Below are 17,500 nucleotides of genomic sequence, written 5' to 3' on the forward strand. Positions count from 1 at the left end.
CTTGGTTGCTCCCAGACGGCCACAAGCTGAGCAGTATCCCAATCAGTTAACGTCTCTAGCGCAGATCATGGCTCACTTGTCGATCTTCAACTAAGATTCTCTCGTAGTTTCAAGCAGTCTTGCACACCCCTATACATCAGGCACCTGGAGTGGGATGGGACCCATGTTCTCATGGCTCTTATGTGTGCCCCGTATAAGCCCTTGAGAATATCATCAGACAGAAATTGGACTTTCAACACTAGTATTTTTCCACCCATAGCTTTGACAGAGAGAGTTGATTCATTGCACTGCACGGACCCTAGTATTAACCCACTTTAATGATTAAAAGAAGTTCTGTTCATGACCAAATTCATAACCAAAATTATAAATCTGTCGGCACACATCCCAGGTTAGAGACCTCGACCCTCTTGCTTCATGAATGCTAATATATATTTTTCTGGTTTTAATTGAATATTTTTTTAGTCTTTATTTATAATTAACGATATTGGCGTCAATGCCCTTAGATGTCAAGATGCCAGAGAACTTCAAATCATTCATTCATTCATTCCTTCAAGAGATTTTTTTGTTTACTGTGAGGGCTCTGTGGTGCTACCTGAAAATAACGTGACATTTCAGTCTTGAACATCAGCTACTCTTCCTTAGCACTGGCTAAACCAAGGAAGATGCATTTAAGAACACAGTTTCTTTTGGCCTCATGAGACAATCAGGAGCATACTCTTTTACCATTAAGGGGGTCAAGGTATTATTATTATTATTATTATTATTTTTATTATTATTATTGTTATTATTATTATCATTATTATTATTATTATTATTATTATTACTTGCTAAGCTACAACCCTAGTTGGAAAAGCAGGATGCTATAAGCCTAGGGGCCCCAACAAGGAAAATAGCCCAGTGAGAAAGGGAAACAGGGAAAAATAAAATATTTTAAGAACAGTAACTTTAAAATAGATATTTCTTATATAAACTATAAAACCTTTAACAAAACAAGAGGAAGAGAAATTAGGTAGAATAGTATGCCCGATTGTACCCTCAAGCAAGAGAACTCTACCCCATGGCAGTGGAAGACCATGGTACAGAAGTTATGGTCTATTCAATTTCTTATTCCAGATCTAGATATTAATCTTTGGCACCATTGTTCAATTAGTTCATTATGCATGTTGCATGAGATTTTTTATAATTCTAACCATCCTTTACATTCAGATCAGATCTTCCCGGACAGTTCCATCTTGTTCGTAATACTAGGTATGCAGTTAATTATTATAGTCAGGCCTTCTCCATCATGAAGCTCAATACTAGACAGTACTCTAGAAGTTTTACTCCAGCTGTGACCAAGTTGTGGAATGATCTTCCAAATCTGATTGTTGAATCAGTAGAACTTCAAAAGTTCAAACTCAGCCAATGTTTTTATGTTGAACAGGCTTACATAAGTCCTTTTATAGTTTATATATCAAATATATGTTTTAATGTTCTAAATGCTTTTTAATATTTTATTTTAATTTTTTATTACTTATATCGTTTTTTAGTTTCCTTATTTACTTTCCTCACTGGGCTATTTTTCCTTGTTGAAGCCCTTGGGATTATAGCATCTTGCTTTTCCAACTTGGGTTGTAGCTTAGCTAGTAATAATAATAATAATAATTATAATAATAATAATAATAATAATAATAATAATAATAATAATAATAATAATATGGCACTACCTAAGACTAGAGAACAATGGTTTGATTTTGGAGTGTCCTCCTAGAAGAGCAGCTTACCATAGCTAACGAGTCTCTTCTACCCTTACCAAGAGGAGTGTGGCCACTGAACAATTACAGTGCAGTAGTTAACCCCTTGGGTAAAGAATTGGTTGGTAATCTCAGTGTTGTCAGGTGTATGAAGACAGAGGAGAATCTGTAAAGAATAGGCCAGACTATTCGGTGTATGTGTAGGCAAAGGGAAAATGAACTGTAACCAGAGAGAAGGATCAAATGTAGTACTGTCTGGCCAGTCAAAGGACCCCATAACTCTCTCGCGATAGTATCTCAATGAGTGGCTGGTGCCCTGGCCGACCTACTATCTACAAAGCTCATAAAGTTACGGGTATTAGTCCCACTTTCAACTGTGAAGAATCTTGCAGTCTGGTGGGATGAAGGAGTTTGGAAGTGACAAATAACTTCACAGCTTCTATTCAAGAGAGAATACTCTTCAACTCTTTTTTGGGGGTTCTCTGGAGGTTTCTTTAGTAGTTTTGTGGTTAGTCCAGCTCCCTTATTGCACAGAAAGCACTTTGTCTATGGTAAAGTGTTCACTGTAATAATACTCCTCACTTGGGGATGAAGCATTCATACTGTTACCCACTGGATCTGAAATTATTGTTGTTAAGCTACATGTCTAAAACTATTCTTATTAAAGTGGATCTGTAAAAGCAGTTCTTCCCCATCCTCCCTTAATGAGGGGAAGGATGGTGCAATGAATGCCAACCCATTGGCTGTCATGTGCCAGGAATTTTAATTCCAGACTTTCCTTTTGGATGAGAAAGATTCCCTCATTGACCAAGTACCAGGTACATGATCAAGTGCTGGCCAGGCCCTATCAGCCTGCTGATAGGAGGTTACTGGAGTCACCTCCATTGCTCTGTACAGGACCAGAGAGGTTGGCATGTTACAGCAAAAAAAAAAAAGAACCAACCAGTTTTGTTTTAGGGGACTTTTTTTCCTTCCGATAAGTGAGTCTCCCTATTTTAAAGGATGAAAGGTTTGCATATGCATAGGAGAAAAACAAACTTTTAAATGTAATTCCCACCTCAATCATCCCTCTTTTCTTGAGTCAAACATCAATAGTGAAGAGTTTCGAACAGGAGAGTGGACAAGGCTACGTGACCTCACTCACCGCCTGTTGTTAACTAGCTTGTTAACGATTTCAATGGCTCAGCTCATCTGAAGTCATTTCCTATTTTAATATATTTAGATTGATTGTATAGCTAGAAAAAATATAGATTGCCTAATGAATTTGTTGTCTTACTTTCCAGTATGTCATAAGTTTTGGAAAAACTTGTGATTTAACTGATATGTTGGAAGATTTTATGCTAAAGTTGAGTACCCCAATATTTATGTCATTTTATCTGGTGTCAGAGTACTCAGAATTACAGTTTTTAGTATCCCAAAATGTGATCTTGATTTTATTGTTTCAAATTGTATTTCAATTTCAGGAGTAGTGAGTGGACCCTAGTACCGGGATGTTTAGCTCCACAAGAAGAAGAAGAACGAGCAACAAAGGTTCTCAGCTCTCTGGTTTTATCATCAAAAAAGGAATCGCTTTCTCTATTAAATAAATACGTAAGTTACACTCTGACTTTCTAGTGTAAAATTTTGTTTTATTTTATATAAACTCTATTCCTTCATTCACTTCAAGTTATGCATTATGATTATTGAGTATATGAATGAAGTACTTTGTCTTGCTAATTTTGGTATGATGATAATTTAAACATTTAGTATCAAGGATTTTGGCAAAAATTTTTGGTTTTATTGCAATTGCCATTGCTCTCAGGTTTTACAAATATTGACAAGTCTTTTAATTTCAAGATTTTAGAAATTGCCTCCCGTAAAAATATTGCTGGAATGGACTGCAGTGAGGAAAACAGGGTTACACCCGAGAACCTAAAGAAAAACATTCAGCAGACCAGCTCTAATATTGAAGCTTTTAGTGAAAATGCTGGCTTGATACAGGTAATTATCTTTAGAGCAATGCTATGTAAATCAGTGTATTTCTAAATTGGTAGGAAATCCTAGTCTTGAAAGGTAGTGTATCAATGTCAGTTACAGTGTATTGTTGGTCTTTTTGTTATTATTATTATTATTATTATTGTTGTTGTTGTTGTTGTTGTTTTGTTATTATTAGTTTTGTTTAAACTGCTATTCAATTCACAATTATTAATGTTTTTGAACAGCAAGGTCTTGGTGTAGTGGAGACACTCTTGGACCCCAAGTATACACATCTCGATCAGCTATTAAGTATGGAAAAGCTCCTATTGCAATCAATAGGTGACCCGGATGAAACGCCCCCATTTACTCAGGTAAGACAAAAATAATATACAGAATGTACATTATATCTAAATACTCCAGGTACTTCAATAGCTCTTAAGCTTGGTTCTTAAATTTTTTCATTAGGGTCATGTACAGGGTATATTTTGAATAATTCTTTTAAAGACCAGGTTGCATCTTGAGTGAAAGGAAAAAAAGAAAATTGTTTTATTTGCATATATTAGATGAATAGGTAGCTGATTTAGCAGGGCACCAATATCCCATTGAAATACAAAATAGGACCATTGTATATGTGGCTTAATAGTTTGAGGCTATATTCCTTGCTTCAAGTGTTGCCCTTTTACTCTGCCCACTCATGCACCAAACATATTAATTTGGCACATTCTCTACACATACTTTGGTTTTCATTTCTTTCTCACCGGACTTTACTGAATATACCCCTATAAAATAGCCTGTTTGTGTATAAAATGCAAAATAAATCTATGACTCACCAACTGTAGGCTCAAACCCAGACAACGATTCACACATATTAGCCTATGGTACACACAAAAAAATACTAGGCTATGCAACCAAGTACCATGGTCTTCCCTTGTCTTGGAAGGAGGAATAGAAGATAAAGTATTATACAATATTTTACCAAATGTGGACTAAAGTCTTGTTTTTTATTCTAGTTATTCAAACTAAAATGCTTGCAATTTATTTTTAAAGGGAAATAATAAGCTGAAAATAATTACTTATATATCTACCTATCAAGGCACTTCCCCATATTTTTTGGGCTAGCCTATGTTAAAAAAAGAACAAAATGGGACTTAACTTCTCATAGCTCCTCCCAGCCTGACGAGGGATTCAGCCGAGTTTTGTTGGTACTGCTTGGGTGCCACAGCCCACCCTCCCATGTTATTCACCACAAATGAAGCTTCATATGCCGAATACCCTACTGCTGCTATCTCAGTGGTCACTAAGGTGACAGGAGGAATCAGCCGGGTCTATCGGAACTGCGTCACAATCGTTCTCCATTCATTCTTATTTCTAACATGCTCTTTTGCTTCTCTCACATCTATCCTTCTATCATCTAGAGCTTTCTTCACTCCATCCATCCACCCAAATCTTGGCCTTCCTCTTGTACTTCTCCCATCAACTCTTGCATTCATCACCACCTTCAGCAGACGGCCATTTCCATTCTCTCTATATGACTAAACCACCTCAACACATTCATATCCACTCTAGCTGCTAATTCATTTTGTACACCTGCTCTCACCCTTACTACTTCGTTTCTAACCTTATTTAATTGAGATACATCAGCCATACTCTCCAGATACTTCATCTCGAACACATTCAATTTCTGTCTATTTGTCACTTCCATTCTCCACAAGTCGGATCCATACATCATAGTTGTTACAGTCACTTTCTCATACAGAAATCTCTTTACATTCATTCCTAACCTTTATTCTTTACCAATCCCTAACAATTTATATCCTTCATTCACTCTGACGTACATGACGTACATCTGTTTCCATTCCACCATTTGCAGCAACAGACCCCAAGTACTTAAACTGATCCACTTCCTCAAGTAACTCCATTCAACATGACATTCAACCTACCATCGCACACTCTTCTCATGCACCTCATAACCTTGCTCTTACACACATTAACTCTCAACTTTCTTCTCTCACACACCCTCCCAAACTCTGTCACTAATAGACCCAGCTACTCCTCTGGGTTTACAATAAGTACCGGATCATCTGCAAACAACAACTGATTCACCTCCCACTCATGATCCCTCTCGTCTATCATTTTCAATACTCGACCAAGCATTCTAGAATTCCCCTCTCTCACAACTCCATCAACAAACAAATTGAACAACCATGGCAACAACACGCATACCTGTCTCAGTTCCACTCTTGCTGGAAACCACTCACTCACTTCATTTCCTATCGTAACACACACTTTACTGCCTATGTATAAACTCTTCACTACTTGTAACATTCCACCTGTTCCATATAACCTCATCACATTCCACATCGCTTCCTTATCAACTCTATCATAAGCTTTCTCCAGATCCATAAAAGCAACATACACCTTATCTTTTGCTAAATATTTCTTGCATATCTACCAAACTCTAAAATTCTGATCTATACATCCCCTACCTTTTCTAAAACCATCCTGCACTTCTAAGATTGCATCATATGTTTTATCATTAATCCTATTAATTAGCACTCTACCATACACTTTTCCAACCACACTCAACAAACTAATACCACTAGAATTACAACACTCATGTACATCTCTCTTACCTTTGTACAACCGAACAATACACGCATACACCCACTTCACAGGTACCATTGACAACATAAAACATATTTGTTCCCATTCTAACAAACCTTCCGTTATTTATGTGGATGTTCTTTCAGCGGCAGCTGGAGGTAGCCATCAGACTTTAATTGCAAGGTGGCAATCCTGCCTAACCACCTCTATATATACTCTCACAGCTGTGAGAGATTTCACATTTTGTTTTGGCTCTGTAGAGATCGGATGTGTCCGCTCTCCTCCTGACCGCCATTGGACTCTTTAATTTGTTTGCTTTCTCATTTCAGGTGTGCGTGTCCTTCTTCTACGATCGCCTTCATCATGCGAACGTGTCCAGGGCAAGAGGGTGCTGCATGCTGGACTTTCATGTCGCCGTTGGAGACCGACCCGCGCTCTCTGTGTCCTACGTGTCGAGGGCATCGTTGCCAGCAGGACTTTCCCTGCGCAGAGTGTAGGGAGTGCTCTGCCTCCCAATGTGAGAAGTTTGGAAGGCACAGGAATAAGAAGGCCAGGCAAGATCGTTCTCCCTCAGAGACGAGTGGGCGCGTTCTTCTTCTTCCCACACCTCCAAATCACTTTCCAAAGCTCCTTCTCGCGTGCGCTGTCATGAGGGACGAGCGAGCAGGAGCGCAAATTGCTCATTTTCAAGGCAACCCCTGGGTACTGGGGGGGAGGTTGCTTCCCCTAGAGGAGCATCTTCTCCGTCAGCCGCTGGCGAGCCTTTTTCCCTTGCAAATTTATTTCAGGTGTTGTCGTCCTTGGGGATTTCGGGACCCCATTTGAAGGAGGAGCTGAAGCACCTTTTTCAGTGTGGTGCCACGAGGGAACCTTCTCTGGAGTCGTCAACATCCCATGCTCTGGACTTGTGCGAGGTCCATCTGTTGCCTTCCCCTGGTCCTTCCACACGTGGACGAGGTCATCGTTCACGTTCGCCTCTCCAACGACCCTTTGCTGACGACGAACCCTCTTTCCATCCTGGGACCTTGTCGTCCCTTAATCCGCAACCCTCTGTTTCTTCCCACAGGAAACCCTAGGTTGCAAGTGATGATCTTCCGGGAGGCAGCGCACCTTCCATCAGCAGTGCTAAAGGCAATGTGGGGGTGAGATAAAGTAGAGTAGAGTAGTGGGCTGTAGAAGTCCTTTAGGACAGATACCACATACTTTTCAAATAACTCCAGCCTCCACTCTCTTGCACCCTAATGGCATTATCTCGCCCTTCTGGATAGTCTTCCAATGATTTTCGTTCGCGACGATCAGAAGAGCGTAATGATCGTAAGTCATCACAATCAGAGTCCTCTTCTCTTAGAAGACGCTCACTCCCTAGAGCTTTGCACTCTCGAGACCATAGGTCTCAACGCTCTCCTAAGAGGCGTTCCTCTTCACGAGGACGAGTTTCGCGTTCTAGATCAACCAGATCTAGATCACGAGGACGCAACTCGCGCTCGCGAGGACGACACTCACGATCGCGCGGGCGGCGTTCGCGCTTACGAGGGTATCGTTCACGAGATCGATGTGCTCGTTCGCGAGACCGATGCTCGCATTCGCTAGATAGCCGCTCGCAACGTTCACGCCCTTCTCGAATGAGAGCTAGACGTTTGCGTTCACGGACATCAAGATCACGAACCGCTCGTTCAGGATCAAGGTGTAGACGTTCCTCATCTAGAGGTAGAGGTAGGCGTACACACATTCCATCAGCGAGTAGCCCCTCAACCAGATCTTCCAAACGACCACGGGCTGAACTTGACGATGACCTTGACCACTCCTCTAACAGGCGTCCAGCTAAACCCTCACTTCCTTTTACAGCTTGGGGAGTTTTAGCTAAGCGCTTTCCTAGACAACACTTGGAGACGCGTCCGGAAGCGGAGAGTTCTCCATCAAGAACAGTCCCTACTCAAAGGCGTCCTCTTCCGACTTCATCTGACGCCGGAAGTTGTTAGACCTTCCTCTTCCTCTGTGGCTCCTACTGCTCCTGTTGTGAGTGCTTCTGCTCGCGAAACACGTCCGTTGACGCGTGAAGTTCGCGACTTGCGCATGAATCTTGTGATTTCATGAGCAAAACAGCTAACTTCGCGAGAATTTCGCAAGTAGAAGTGTCGGGATTGCGAGCAAATGCGGGTCCAATACATTCCTCTCGCCTTTCTGCGTCCTCCACCTCCAGCGGAAGACCAGCACCCTTCCCAGAATAAGTTGGCGAACGGTCCTATTAGTCTGGACTTGCCTCTGCATCCAAAGGAACGTATTCCTCTGCCTCAGAGGTTATCTCCTCTGTCGGCTAGTCATCCAGCTACGGTCTCACCCAGGAGACACTCGCCTAGGGACCTCCAAGGTAGATCTAGGGAAACAGAGCTTCCTCCATGCGCATCGACCTTCATGGCCGATACCGCCCCAACCCCAGGGCGACCCCTAGAATACCTTTGGAACCCGTTTCGAGTTTGTCAGCTAGGAGTCAGGACCCTAGAAGGAAACCGACGGCAGATAAGACCCCCAGATCATCTCCACCCCGATTGGGGGCTGAAGGCCACCCTCCTGCTGACTCCGGTATGACCAACTTGCCCCTCTCGTGAGGGTAAAGGAAGCCATATTGAAGAAGCAGAGAAAAAGGATGAGAGACACAACTCCACCTCTCGTCGATATCAGCCACCCTAGGACAAATAAGTACAGAGACTCGGCCAGGGAGATCGCAACTAATCCTTCTCCAGAGGAGGAGTCTCCCATTACTTCTGCCAAGGCTTTGTCTAGGTCCTCGAAGACCTTGCAGGTTCCCCCTCCTAAGACCGGGAAGGATCGCGCTGTGCGAAGGGAACCGAAGGACTCTTAAAACAAAACCAAAGAACACCGCGGCAAGGGAAGCTAGGGAGGCAGAGGCTCAGTCGCGGTCTCCAGCAGCGGGTCCATCCATGGTTTCTGTTGACGACCCTGACCTACCCCAGGCTCTGGATGTGAGCCTGGAGGTGGACGACCCCTTAGACTCGGAGGATGAAAATCTTCCAAAGGCAGTCAGTCCGAATTATCACTCCGAACAGGAGAGGAAAGAGTCGGAACATACCTTTTGGCAGGTCCTCACCTGTATGAGGGTAATTTACAGGCTATCTACTCCTGGTTCCACCATCCAGGAAGGGAAGGATATGGTGCTCGATGCTATCTTCAAGACCCAGAAGCCTTCCAGGTCTAGTACTGCTTTGCCCTGGTTGAAAGGTCTAAGAGCTGTCAAGAGGAAAGCTATCTCCCAGATCGCCGGAACTTCCAGTTCCTTGAGGGCAGGTTCCTCCTCTCGGTCTCTATCACTTTTCTTATGCGCTACAAAGGAAGTACTACGAGATCGAAGGGGAACCACACTCCACCATGTCCCTCAACCCTTCGATAGAGTCTCTAACGAAGGGGGTTCCCGGGTTCCCACTCAGACCCTCTCCTCTCTGACGTCTCACTGTCGACACTGGAGCTCCTGAAGATAGAGAGAGGCGCGAAGTATGCCATGCAGGCTGCTTCATTGCTGGATCTATGGGTGGGATCTCGAAGATTCATGGTTCGCTCCCACGACTTGTTGAAGGAGTCGACCAGGAAGACATTGGAGTCCTTCCTATTGTCAGGTATCCAAACTCGTGAGTTCCTATTGCACTACGTTGTTAACCTGTGTACGAACGCCATACTCAAGCGGAGAGATACCATCGTAGGACGGTTCCATAAACAAGTGCCGAAAGTGGAGGTCTCTCGGCTGAGGAACTCCACTCTCGAGGGTTCTTCTCTCTTTGTTCCGGAGGAGATAGAGAGGGCTGCTGAAAGATGGAGGAAATCGTCCAACGATTCTCTTCTTCATAGGGCCATGGCATCTCGGTCCTATGGTAGATCTTCCCAGTCTTCTCGGCCTCAGCAAGCTCCTTCCTCTAATCAGTCAACTGCGAGGTCCTCAGGACCTGCTAAGGTGTCTAAGTGGCTCTTTCAGTCCAAGGGACAAGAGGGCCCCAAGTCCTTTAGAGGAAAGAGGGGAGGTAGGGGAGGTGGCCGAGGTGGCCACTCCCACTAGGAATGGCATTCCTCACCACCTACCACCTGTGGGGAGATGCCTACAGTGCCGCTAGTAGAGGTGGCAGCTTCATGGGACAGATCCCTGGACGGTCGATGTGATCGCCCTAGGGTATCGCATCCTGTTCACTTAATCTCTCCCTCCTCTGACTCGGGATCCAGTGCATCTCGCCTTCTATATGAAAGGATCTGCAAAGGAGCTGGCCCTCAGTGCCAAAGTCCAGACCATGCTGCAGAAGGGTGCTCTCCAAAAGATAGTGGACGGGTCTCCAGGATTTTACAGTCGGATTTTTCTTGCAAAAAAGACAACAGGCCACTGGAGACCAGTCATCGATCTCTCCCCCCTGAACAGGTTTGTCCAACAGACTCCGTTCAGAATAGAGACAGCAGATACGGTCATTCAAGAGGTACGTCCAAGGGACTTCGTGTGCACACTGGATCTGAAGGACGCTTACATCCAGATCCCAATACATCCATCTTCATGGAAGTATTTAAGATTCATTCACAAAGCAAAGATATACCAGTTCAAGGTTCTATACTTCGGTTTCGCTACAGACGGGTATTTACCAGAGTGTTTGCCCTAGTGTCATCTTGGGCTCACAGGAACGGCATCCGTCTTCTCAGATATTTGGACAACTGGCTGATCCTAGCAGACTCGGAGACGACCCTTCTTCATCACCGAGACATGCTTCTCGAGTTTTGTCAGAATCTGGGGGTCCTGATAAATTGCGAGAAGTCATCACTGCAACTTTTACAGAGACTCTTATACCTTGGAATGATCATAGACACTGTCCTAGAGAAAGTTTTCCCATCAGACGAAAGAGTAAACAGGCTGAAGGAAGTGGCTGCTCCCTTCCTCAGGAAAGAAGTTCTTCCAGCCTCCCGTTGGCAGAGTCTGTTAGGCAATCTAACCTCTCTCATCCGTCTTGTTCTAAATGGCCGCCTGAGGATAAGGTCCCTGCATGGGCAGCTGAAGTCTGTGTGGAACCAACACTCTTATCTACCAGGCACCCGAGTTTCCATAACTTGGTGGATGGTAGACGAAAACCTTCGGCGAGGCTAGAACCTTCTCGTTACCCCTCTGGATTTGATGCTATTCACAGATACATCAAAAAAAGGGTGGGGGCCTCACTTGCTGTACCATACGATCTCCGGCCTTTGGTCAGAATCAGAAAGGTACCAGACATAAATCTGCTTGAGATGAGACCAGCCTACCTAGCTCTTCATCAGTTCCAACAGTGGTTGGCAGGTCACTCTGTGGTGTTGATGAGCGACAACACCACAGTAGTGGCTTAAATAAACAAACAGGGCGGTACCTTTTCGCAGCCTCTATGTCATCTTGGAGTAAAGATCCTCAGATGGTCAGAAAAACATTCAGTGGCTCTATCAGCTTGCTTCATTTCTGGTAAGAGGAATGTGCTCGCGGACAATCTGAGCAGAGCGACTCACATAGTAGGCTCCGAATGGTCTTTGAATCGTTAGATAGCCAACAAAGTCCTGACTTTGTGGGGTTCCCTGACAGTAGAACTGTTTGCAACGTCTTAACAGCAAGCTCCCGCTTTACTGTTCTCTCCTCCAGGACCCTCAGGCTCTATGGCAAGGTACATTCCAACAATGGTGGGACAACATTGACGTGTACGCCTTCCCCCATTTTGTCTGATGCGAAGACTGCTCAACAAAACTAGAGCGTCCAAAGATCTATTGATGACCCTTGTAGTTCCGCTATGGCATCACGCAAAGTGGTTCCCAGACCTCCTGCAACTGCGCGTAGATCCACCTAGAGAACTCTCTTCACGACTAGATCTACTCAAACAGCCATACGCGGACATCTTCCACAAGACCGTGAAGTCGCTTTGACTTCATGCATGGAGGCTATCCAGCATCTCCTCACTCAGAAGGGCTTTCCACGACAAGTTGCGGAACAAATGTCCGGACACTTGCGTAGGTCCTCCGCCTTGGTCTACCAGCCTAAGTGGAAAGTCTTCTGTGGTTAGTGTCGTGGAAGAATATCTCCACTCGATGCCACTATCCCAGTAATGGCGGAGTTTCTTGTATACCTTCGAGAGGAAAAGCTCCTTTCAGTATCAACGGTAAAAGGCTATCGCTCAGCCTTGAGCCTTGAATTCAGGCTGAAAGGAGTCAACATTTCTTCTTTGTTGGAGCTTTCTCTACTCATATGGAGTTATGAGATCACTCGTCCAGGACCCTCAGGCTCTATGGCAAGGTACATTCCAACAATGATGGGACAACATTGACGTGTACGCCTTCCCCCATTTTGTCTGATGCGAAGACTGCTCAACAAAACTAGAGCGTCCAAAGATCTATTGATGACCCTTGTAGTTCCGCTATGGCATCACGCAAAGTGGTTCCCAGACCTCCTGCAACTGCGCGTAGATCCACCTAGAGAACTCTCTTCACGACTAGATCTACTCAAACAGCCATACGCGGACATCTTCCACAAGACCGTGAAGTCGCTTTGACTTCATGCATGGAGGCTATCCAGCGTCTCCTCACTCAGAAGGGCTTTCCACGACAAGTTGCGGAACAAATGTCCGGACACTTGTGTAGGTCCTCCGCCTTGGTCTACCAGCCTAAGTGGAAAGTCTTCTGTGGTTAGTGTCGTGGAAGGAATATCTCCACTCGATGCCACTATCCCAGTAATGGCGGAGTTTCTTGTATACCTTCGAGAGGAAAAGCTCCTTTCAGTATCAACGGTAAAAGGCTATCGCTCAGCCTTGAGCCTTGAATTCAGGCTGAAAGGAGTCAACATTTCTTCTTTGTTGGAGCTTTCTCTACTCATATGGAGTTATGAGATCACTTGCCCCCAGTCAGAGATCAGGCCTCCTCCTGGGAATGTGGTTCACATACTGAAGTCCCTAAAAGGGTCTCCCTATGAACCATTACGTCATGCAACTGACCGAAATCTCACTTTGAAGACGGCGTTCCTGCTCGCTTTAGCCTTAGCAAAGAGAGTCAGTGAACTTCATGGCCTCTCATATGACATCGCCAATTCAAGGGGATGGGGGAAGTGACGCTTAGCTTCGTTCCTGAGTTTATTGCTAAGATTCAAAATCCAGGGGTGGTGGACCTTAGATTTGGGCCCTTTCAGATTTCGAGTCTTCGTTCTGTAACCAACGACCCAGATCAGTATTTACTTTGCTCAGTTAGGAGTTTGAGATACTGTCTTAAACGCACTGTAGCAGCACGGCCCATATTAACATAACTGTTTGTTATTTCAGGCAGAGTAAAGAGGAGGATTACAAAGAACACAGTATCCTCCTGGATATGCCAGGTGATTGAAAGAGCCCTGGCTCCAGATCCTCATCAAGATCGTCGACCTAGAGCTCACAACATCAGGGGAATTAGTACTTCCCTGGCGTTCAAACGCAACTTTTCCGTTTTGCAGATCCTCCAAGCTGGTGTGTGGAAAAGACAAACCACATTCACAGCACAATACCTCAAAGACGTGACCCACAGGAGGCTTGATACATTTACTGTCGGTCCCGTGGTGGCTGCTCAACAGGTGGTTTAAGATACCTCAGACTCCTTAATGGACAAGTAGCAGTTGGTTGAGGGCATTGGTTACCCAGGTTAAGCCTGGGATGAATGAGAAGAATGTCTGGCTTTCCTTCCTTCATCTTCCCCCACTTGGTGCACAGCGCCATGGGTCCCTCTATAAGCTGGTTTCAACCTTTGCAGGTAATAATCACTTCCTTGTGTAGCCTAGTATAAGTAATAATTTTATACTGTCCACATCTCCATTGCTTCTGCGAGGGAATTATGGGTTCGTTGCTTTTCCCATTTAAAAACTCAGGCGTTTCATACAAATAACAAACTCTATTTTACTAAATTGCACAGCCTGCGAGTTTACTCACTTTGTATATTTTAGCGAGGTGTCAAAGTTTTCCCTAGACCACAGTCATATACTGCACTACGCAAAACCAGGTCAATGTCCATGCCAGATCTAGGACTTCCACCCACCTAAGAGTGAGTCATCCATATAAATAACAGAAGGTTTGTTAGTATGGGAACAAATGACAAATTCCGAGATCATTTGTATTTTTTCCTAACTAATGCAAACCGCGATTTATTATATAAATTGGTCCGCCATTACCTGTCCCCCAAAAGTCCTGCCTGCAATAAAAAGGGACGTTTCACAGCCGTGGGAATATAAACAGAGGTGGCTGGGTACCCCCCAGCCTACCTGCTAAGTGGTTAGGCAGGGTTGCCACCTAGCATTTAAAGTCTAATGGCTACCTCCAGCTGCCGCTGAAAGAATATCCACATAAATAACTCAAGGTTTGAATTAGTTAGGGAAAAATACAAATTAACTTCGAATTCATCATATTAAGCAATCTCACCATCCATTCAAGTACAGTTACACCCCCTTCCTTTAACATCTCTGTCCTCATGCCATCCATACCAGGTGCTTTTCCTGCTCTCGATTCATCTAGTGGTCTCTTCACTTCCTCTCCTGTAATCTCTCTCTCATTCTCATTTCCCATCACTGGTACCTCAACACCCTCAACAGCAATTATATCTGCCTTCCTATTTTCCTCAACATTCAGCAACCTTTCAAAACATTCAGCCCACCTTTTCCATGCCTCTTTTCCTTTCAGCAACCTTCCATTTTCATCTTTCACTGTTTCTTCACTTCTCAATTCACCCCTCCTTGCTGTCTTCACTTCTTTCCAAAACTTTTTATTCTCTTCATACAAATGACCCAATCCCTGACCCCAGCTCCAGTCAGCCACCCTCCTTGCCTCAGCTACCTTACATTATATTTCCACATATTTTCTCTATATGTCTTTCATACTTCTCTACGCAATTACTCTTTTTCTCTTCCACACTTTCATCTTCACTCCTTCATTTCACCATTTACTACCCTTCCTAATGCCTCCCTTAATCCTCTTGTCACACACATCACTTGAAATCCCAACAAAATTTTCTTTTACTAACTTCCACTCTCCAGATCACCAGTTTCTCTCCCTTTCACTCTGCCAGATGCTGCTTTCAGCCTTTGTTGATATTCACTTTTTACCTCTGGTTTTTCAGCTCTTCAACCTTCAATACCTAACGTTTTTATCCCTCCACTGTATTTTCCCACCCTTAGATAAAAGTGATGAAAGGAAGGAAAATAAATTGAAGTAATAATAGATTAAAATTTAATGTAAAGAGAGAGTAGAGGAAAATCATTTTAAAGTAGAAATTAAGCGTAACTAGATTATATGTAATATTAAATTAGATAATCAAATGAGTATTGTATTTAGATTTTAAGGATTTAGGATTGTGAAGAAAATGAAATGAAATTTAGAAATAGTTTATTTAGTGTCATAGATGATTTAGGAGTTTATTAAGGATAGGATGTAAAAATACAAGTTTGTACAGTACCTTATTATACAATTACGATCATAAAACCAACAGTACAATTAGTGAACTACAGTGCTTGAAATCAGTTTAGTGTGTTATTTGTGGTGTTAGGAAACTGCACATAGCAGTGGTTAGCTGATTAGGGTAGATGGAGTTCAATGATCCAAAAGGCACCAATTATACATAGATTTGTGCTCTTCTTTGGTTTTTCTGTTAACTACTATGAGATTCAGGGCCTCTGTAACACGGTTTTTTGGACTTTGCTCCTTATCAAGGCATCGGATGTAGCTGAAAGTTGACATATGTATATTTTACAACCACACACAAATTTTGTCAGCATTTTCAATAACGTAAACCCGATAGTTTTAATTTTTATAGAGTAAAAATGATCTAGCCGACGCCATGGCCAGTGATAACGAGCCAAGAGTCAAAAACATTCATTACGTAAGCAATGTAAACACCTTTTGACAAAATTTTGCCCCGCCCATCCACTGGACACCCATTCACCTTCTTCCATCGGCTCTGGAACCCATAACAGTCAAGAATGGCTAGCAGGATTTGGAATTGCCCCTGTGGTTGCAAAACTGCATTTATCTTACGACTTGCAACTTTATACAGTCAAGAGAAATCCCATGGCCATATTTACTATAGCCTGAATAGGTAATTATTCAGTTTCTAGTTTAAATCCAATGTTTATGGTCTGATTTGTATTTAGCGTAATATGATTATAATACTTGTAATGTCACTAAGGCTTTTGAACATTTCCATTAACTATTCACTATGCCACCAAGAGAGAGAGAGAGAGAGAGAGAGAGAGAGAGAGAGAGAGAGAGAGAGAGAGAGAGAGAGAGAGAGAGAGAGAGAAAGAGAGAAAGAGAGAGATTGTATGTAAACAGTCTTGATATAACTATTTTTGTTAAAATGAGAATTTTGTGCTAAACTCTCCATCAGACCAACGGATCATCCGATATAATTTTTTTTTTTCTTCTTCTTAGGCCGTACGACCGTGTTGGCTATGTTTTGGGCATGACTGCATTTTGTAAATAAATCATGAATAGTTTTAGGAGTTTTATTTGTACATCTTATGGGAATTTATAGGAGTAAAGTGAACATAATTCATTTATCCTTTAAAATAATTACTACATGTAGCAAAACAAATACTAGTAAAGATGATAATGCAATGAAGGAATGATACCAAACTTTATCTTTAGCTTCAACATCGGCAATAACATACCCAGTTGCCATAAATTTGTCAGCTTAATGAAATAGCCTATCATCTAATATAAAACTTAATTTCTGAGGAGGCCATGGCTTATTGCACAGTGAAAAAAAATGACACAGACTTTATGAATGGCGGAACGATACATAAATGTGGGTGGGGTATCTGTGCTAGCATAGTAATACTACTGTAGCAGTAGTGCCTCAACAGTAGTATACATGAATTAAACGTTTAGGCCAACTGCTGGGATCCTTGAGGATCATTTAGCACTTCTTACAACTACTCGAGAAATAAGTTTTTATAGCCAGAATTTTAATTTTCTGATCCAACAATGCCCATGATAGCCTTCAGTGTTATCCAGAATTATAACGAGGCTAAAGTGGGTGGAGCCTCATGAAGTCATCATTCTGACGATAATTATGGGTGAAAGTTTAAAGCAAAATACAGTACTGGCTATTTTTTTTTTTTTTTTTTTTTTTTACAGTAAATAGATCGGTAGATAGACAATAAATAAAAATTGCTTGACATTGGATATAGCAGTTATCAAATCAAGCTT

The 17,500-nt window shown here is 42.8% G+C and overlaps 1 protein-coding gene across 3 annotated transcripts in view; it reads left to right on the plus strand.

Moving 5' to 3' along the window:
- Positions 1–17,500, plus strand: part of LOC137653568 (sec1 family domain-containing protein 2-like) — a 261,267-nt gene that overhangs the window by 188,466 nt on the left and 55,301 nt on the right. For all 3 annotated transcript variants that reach the window (XM_068387077.1, XM_068387076.1, XM_068387078.1), the window contains exons 7-9: positions 3,197–3,323; positions 3,570–3,713; positions 3,935–4,060. In XM_068387077.1, coding sequence (XP_068243178.1) covers positions 3,197–3,323; positions 3,570–3,713; positions 3,935–4,060 — 397 coding nt within the window. The remainder of the gene's footprint in view (positions 1–3,196; positions 3,324–3,569; positions 3,714–3,934; positions 4,061–17,500) is intronic.

The sequence above is a fragment of the Palaemon carinicauda genome, chromosome 14 (genome assembly GCF_036898095.1).
Source record: "Palaemon carinicauda isolate YSFRI2023 chromosome 14, ASM3689809v2, whole genome shotgun sequence".
In the NCBI taxonomy this organism is placed as follows: Eukaryota; Metazoa; Arthropoda; class Malacostraca; order Decapoda; family Palaemonidae; genus Palaemon; species Palaemon carinicauda.